Source organism: Oncorhynchus gorbuscha, linkage group LG21 (assembly GCF_021184085.1).
Source record: "Oncorhynchus gorbuscha isolate QuinsamMale2020 ecotype Even-year linkage group LG21, OgorEven_v1.0, whole genome shotgun sequence".
NCBI lineage: Eukaryota > Metazoa > Chordata > Actinopteri > Salmoniformes > Salmonidae > Oncorhynchus > Oncorhynchus gorbuscha.
The window spans coordinates 29,625,047-29,630,955 of NC_060193.1; the positions used below are offsets into that span (position 1 = coordinate 29,625,047).

At 50.4% G+C, this 5,909-nt stretch overlaps 1 protein-coding gene across 1 annotated transcript; it reads left to right on the forward strand.

The window, feature by feature from the left end:
* The first annotated feature begins 233 nt into the window (after positions 1 to 233).
* On the forward strand, positions 234 to 3,653 carry LOC124008473 (endosialin-like). Its single transcript, XM_046319768.1, has one exon. The coding sequence runs from the start codon at positions 465 to 467 to the stop codon at positions 2,862 to 2,864; it is 2,400 nt and encodes a 799-aa protein (XP_046175724.1). The 5' UTR covers positions 234 to 464; the 3' UTR covers positions 2,865 to 3,653.
* The last annotated feature ends 2,256 nt before the right edge of the window (positions 3,654 to 5,909 follow it).

The following is a 5,909-nucleotide window of genomic DNA, read 5'->3' on the forward strand; positions in this document are numbered from 1 at the left end:
CACACACACACACACACACACACACACACACACACACACACACACACACACACACACACACACACACACACACACACACACACACACACACACACACACACACACACACACACACACACACACACACACACACACACTAGCAAAAACATACAATTATTTTTTCAATCTCCTCCCTCACTCCTTCCCCTTTTGCCCACCCTCCCTCCCTCTCTCTCTCTTTCTGAAATCTGGGGACAATCTGCAAGCACTCAACTCCAGCATAGAAGAGTGAGAAGTTGGAGAGAGAATGAGAGAGAGAGAGTGAAGTTTTGAGAGGTAAAGTGCAGATGAGGAGAGAAAAGTTGGTATATTAAGGAAAAAACAAGACGAAACAAATACTAAAAAAATTAAGGAAAGTATAGAGTGGACAAAAAAGAGAACAAGAGAGAGAGTTGGAGAAGTGAGCTGTGGAGAGTGAACTAACGATGGGTTCCCCAGTGCGGTGTGCTGCTGTTCTAGTCCTCTCACTACTGGGTCTGTTCTGTTATACTCCCCCTGTATGGGGCCAGGATCTACAAGAGAGGGACGCTCTGTGCAACGAGGACGGCTGCTTCGTGGTCTATTTCCAGCGCAAGACCTTCCTGGACTCCTGGAGGAGCTGCAAGGAGAAGGGAGGCAACCTGGCCACAGTCAAACTCCAGGAGGAAGCTGACACTATCGCTGCTCTCTTCTCTGGCGTGGAGCTGCGTGGCCCGAGGACCAAGGTCCAGGTGTGGATCGGTCTCCAGAGACAGCCTCGCCAGTGTTCCGCCTCTCGCCCTCTCCGTGGGTTCTCCTGGACTACAGGTGACCAAGATACCCGCTACACCAACTGGCTACGGGACGACTCGCCCAGTACTTGTTCAGCCCCACGCTGTGTGGTTATGACCTATGGCACAGCAGCCCATGAGCAGCATGATCATTTAAAATGGCTGGACGGCTCGTGTTCGGTGCCAGTGGATGGCTACCTGTGCCGCTACACGTACAAGGGCATGTGCCCGGCGGTTTGGAGCGAGGGGGGCGGCAATGCCCTCTATAGTACCCCCTTCAGCCTCCTCAGTAGCCTCCTTACCCACGTCCCCTTTGGATCTGTAGCCACAGTGCCCTGCCCGGGGGGCTCCAAGGAGGAGCAGTCTGTTCTATGTGTGCTAAGGGAGGATGGCACTGTGGGGTGGTCCAGGGAGATGCCCCTCTGTTCCGACACCGGAGAGAAGAGCTGGTGCGATCGGAACAACGGAGGGTGTGAGCATTTCTGCCAGGAAGCTGGGGAGCACTATTACTGCGAGTGCTCGGACGGCTTCCAGCTCGGTGATGATGGGCAAACATGCGTCGCTGCCGACCCTTGCCACAGTGACCCCTGTGAGTTTGAGTGCCTGCCCCTATCGGACGGCTACCGCTGTGCCTGCCCCGAGGGCTACATGCTTTCCCCGGATGAGCGCGGCTGCCTGGATGTGGATGAGTGCCTGCAGAGCCCCTGCGAGCAGCTGTGCGTCAACTCCCCGGGGACCTTCGAGTGCCGCTGCCGCAAGGGTTACCGACCGGTCGAGGAGGGCGAATGTGAGGATGTGGACGAGTGTATGGAGGACCCGTGCGAACACGCCTGCGAGAATACACCCGGCTCTCACGTTTGCCACTGTCATCTGGGCTTTTCCCCTCCTACCGAGGAACCCTCCCACTGCCAGGACACTGACGAGTGTCAGATCCCTGGGACATGTCAGCAGATGTGCGTGAACTACGAGGGGGGCTTCGAGTGTTACTGCGAGGTGGGCTACGAGCTACTCTCTGACCACTTCTCTTGCAGGAAGATAGGGGAGGGAGAGGACTCATTCCCAGCAGCCACTCCCTCCTACCCTTGGGTCACCCGCCATCCCAGCTCCATGTGGGACCCCCACGAACCCGTGTACCCCTGGACCCCTGCGCAGACCAACACTGACTGGCCTCTGGAGACGGAAGAGTCCCTGGACTGGCTCACAGACCCCCCCAGGGTGGAGAATGATGTCATCTGGGTCACCAGCGCACCCCATGAGGAGCCCGTCCCAAACCACGACCCATTCATGGTCTCCCCCATGGAAGAGCCCGAGGAGGAGGAGGAAGAAGAAGAGGAGGAGTATACACCGGACTGGAGCACCATGATTTTGAATTCTCCAGCCCAGGTCCAGCCCGAGCTAGAGTCTACGCCCAGTCCCTCTCCCAGCCCCTCTCCCAGCCCCTCTCCCACTTCTACCCCCACCCCAACTCCCACATCCGACTGGTATGAGGAGGAGGATGACGAAACCACTACCAGTTCCTCAGTCCTCCATACTTCCACTATCTCGGGAGGGGCGTGGAACTGGCTCTGGTTCAGCCCCGCCAGCCATGATCAAGTATTCACCACGTCGCAGGAACCAATCACTGACCAGCACGTCCCCGCGTCCAACTATGATGATACTGATGATAATGAGGAAGACGGGGACATTGACAATGGGAATGTGACTTCCCTTCCAGAGCAGGATCAGGGCCCGGGTGAAAACCAGGACCAGCACACCCCCTCCCTGCCTCCTCCTGTGGCTCCCAAAACCCCAATCACCCCCAACCAGGGTGTGGTGGAGGGGGTGAATGAGAGGGAGCCGGCCCAGGAGGAAGAGAGCAGCCAGAAGCAGGGTGGTGGCAACTGGCTGCTGGTGGGCCTCCTGGTGCCCCTCTGCATCTTCATCATTATTATGGTGGCATTGGGTATCATCTATTGCACCCGCTGCGCCGTCACCCCGCGCAACACGACGGCCACCAACTGCTACCATTGGATCTCCGGAGCGCACGACAAGCAGGGCGCGCCCAATCCCAGCAAGGGGACACAGTCACATGTTTAAACAGATGAATGAGGAAAGACTTGTACATAAATAAATGAGAGACATGAAGAAGGTAAGAGAGGGGTGGTTGTTGTACTGTATCTGCCTCCTCCCGTCCCATTGCCACTGTGTTGCCGTACTGGGACTCTTTGAACACTTGAATGTGTCTGTGGAATATCGGTTGAAAGAGAAGAACAGGGAAGCAATACTAAAAAAAACACTAATCCCTTTCATGGGGTCCTTTACATGTGGTAGAAAAAAACGGCATAATTGTTGCTTACACTGATCTCAAAGCACAATATATAGGCCTATGATTGCACTATAGGTACAATAGAAACCGTCCGTTGGGATTGTTGTTGAATACATCTGGTCATATTTACGGATGCTGTGGGAATATACTGTCAATATATCACCAGTGCCATCTGAAACCAAAGCTAAAGAACTGTACTGTAGCTTTTAGCATTTTTGTAGTCCATGAAATCTGGGTGTGGGTCTTTCAAAAAAAATGCTGTGGTTTTTAATGCTCAATTGAGCTCAGTTCCAAGTATGTGTTGCAAATGACTATTTATGTCAACTTTGTTAAACAAGCATCACATGCAGCTTCATATTTAGCTATGCAAGCATGACTGTCATGACGCTGTTGAGGAAAAGCAATCACTCGGATATTACTTTTATGGCTTGTGCTTTTTAAAGGAATCGGAATAAATCAACTCACAACACAGACCGAAAAATGGTATACGCCTGTATATGTGTTTGTGTTACTATAATTGTGTACTGTATAATTTGTAGCAATGAAATTTTTAGAAAATGTGTTAGCGTCATGATTCCTGATTTAATTGTCTTTTGTTTTAAATAGACCACACAAAACTCTTGGTAATTCCATGGAATGTCTGTCTGCCCGAGGGGATGTTTCCTTCCATTCAACTCCGATTAAACACTCCTAGTCCTCTCACCCACATTCACTCATATGGGTTAGAGTGCAGATGTTAGATGTGTTCGTATTACACACTATAGGGACTGCAATGGGGGTCACAACAGGCTCCCGATTGACTTTAGCATTGACCTTGTTAGCGGAGTAGTGGTCTTCCAATCGTTCCCTAACCCCGTGTCACATAACTCTTTAGCATGCCTCCCTCCCCGTTGTCACAGGCTTGCCCATAACATTACATGGACTTTAGCCATGGTGGAGCAGTACCAACTGTTAGGTGTTTGAAATCAATGCTCCCTTTAGCTACTTGGGAAGTAAGTGCGGTCCCCATTCAAAGGAGGACGTGTACAATGTCAATGACGGACAATCAAATCAACTGAAGATCTGCCTTCTGTATCAAAGGACTGTTAAATTATGCCTGAAGCCTTTTCATTTCTGTTACCTGTTACGTTTTAAGTAATTGCTAATTAATTTGTTCACGATAAGGGTTCCATCAATATTCATGTCTTGCGTTTTAAAGGTTCATGGTGCAATCGCTTCATGGTATAGGCCCTAGTGCAATGTCTGCTTTATGTTTTCAAATCACAGTTTCAATGTGATTCCTTGTGCAGATAGAGAATATGGAAGTCCCAGTAAGTCCAAGAAGCCCTATGGGGTGTTAAATTAACTCCTTATGCTCTCCATCCAAATCAAATCATATTCTATTGGTTACATCAACATTTTAAGAAGATGTAATTGCGGGTGTAGTGAAATGCTTGTGTTCCTAGCTCCAACAGTGCAGTAGTATCTAACAATTCACAACAATAAACACAAATTTAAAAGTAAAAGAATAGAATTTTGAAATATATAAATATTAGGACGAGTAATGTTGGCGTGGCATTGACTAAAATAAGGTTGAATAGAATACAGAATATACACATGAAATGAGTAAAGCAGTATGTAAACATTATTAAAGTGACTAGTGTTCCATTTTAAAGTGGCCAGTGATTCCATTTCTATGTATATAGGGCAGCAGCCTCTAAGGTGCAGGGTTGAGTAACCATGTGGTAGCCAGCTAGTGAGGTTTATTTAACAGTCTGATGGCCTTGAGATAGAAGCTGTTTTTCAGTCTTTCGGTCCCAGCTTTGATGCTACTGTACTGACCTCGCCTTCTGGATGATAGCGGGGTGAACAGGCCGTGGCTCGGGTGATTGATGTCCTTGATAATCTTTTTGGCCTTCCTGTGACATCGAGTGCTGTAGGTGTCCAGGAGGCCAGACAGTGTGCCCCCGGTGATGCGTTGGGAAAACCTCTCCACCCTCTGGAGAGAACTGCAGTTGTGGCTGAGGCAGTTTCCATACCAGGCGGTGATACAGCCCAACAGGATGCTCTCAATTGTGCATTTGTAAAAGTTTGTGAGGTTCTTAAGGGCCAAGCCAAATTTCTTCAGCCTCCTGGGGTTGAAGAGGCACCGTTGCACCTTCTTCACCACACTGTCTGTCTGGGTGGACCACTTCAGATAGTCGGTCATGTTTACACCAAGGAACTTGAAGCTTTCCACCTTCTCCACTGTGGTCCCGTTGATGTGGATAGGGGCGTGCTCCCCCTGCTGTCTCCTAAAGTCCACGATCAGCTCCTTCATTTTGTTGGCGCTGAGGTAGAGGTTATTTTCCTGGCACCACTCCACCAGGGCCCAAACATCCTCCCTGTAGGCTGTCTCGTCACTGTTGGTAATCAGTCCTACTACTGTTGTGTCATCTGCGAACTTGATGATTGAGTTGGAGACGTGCGTGGCCACGCAGTCTTGGGTGAACAGGGAGTACAGGAGGGGGCTGAGGACGCACCCTTGCGGGGCCCCTGTGTTGAGGATCAGCGAAGTGGAGGTGTTCTTTTCTACCTTCACATGAGGGCGGACTGTCAGGGCGTCCAGGACCCAGTTGCACAGGGCAGGGTTCAGACCCAGGGCCCCGAGCTTCATGATGACCTTGGAGGGTACTATGGTGTTGAAGGCTGAGCTATAGTCAATGAACAGCATTCTTACGTAAGTAATCCTCTAGTCCAGATGGGATAGGGCAGTGTGCAGTGTGATGGCGATTGCATCGTCTGTGGGTCTATTGGGGTGGTAAGCAAATTGAAATGGGACTAGGATGTCAGGTAAG

Excerpts from the sequence above, each read along its gene's own strand:
- LOC124008473 (XM_046319768.1), top strand. The coding sequence starts at position 465 with ATGGGTTCCCCAGTGCGGTGTGCTGCTGTTCTAGTCCTCTCACTACTG.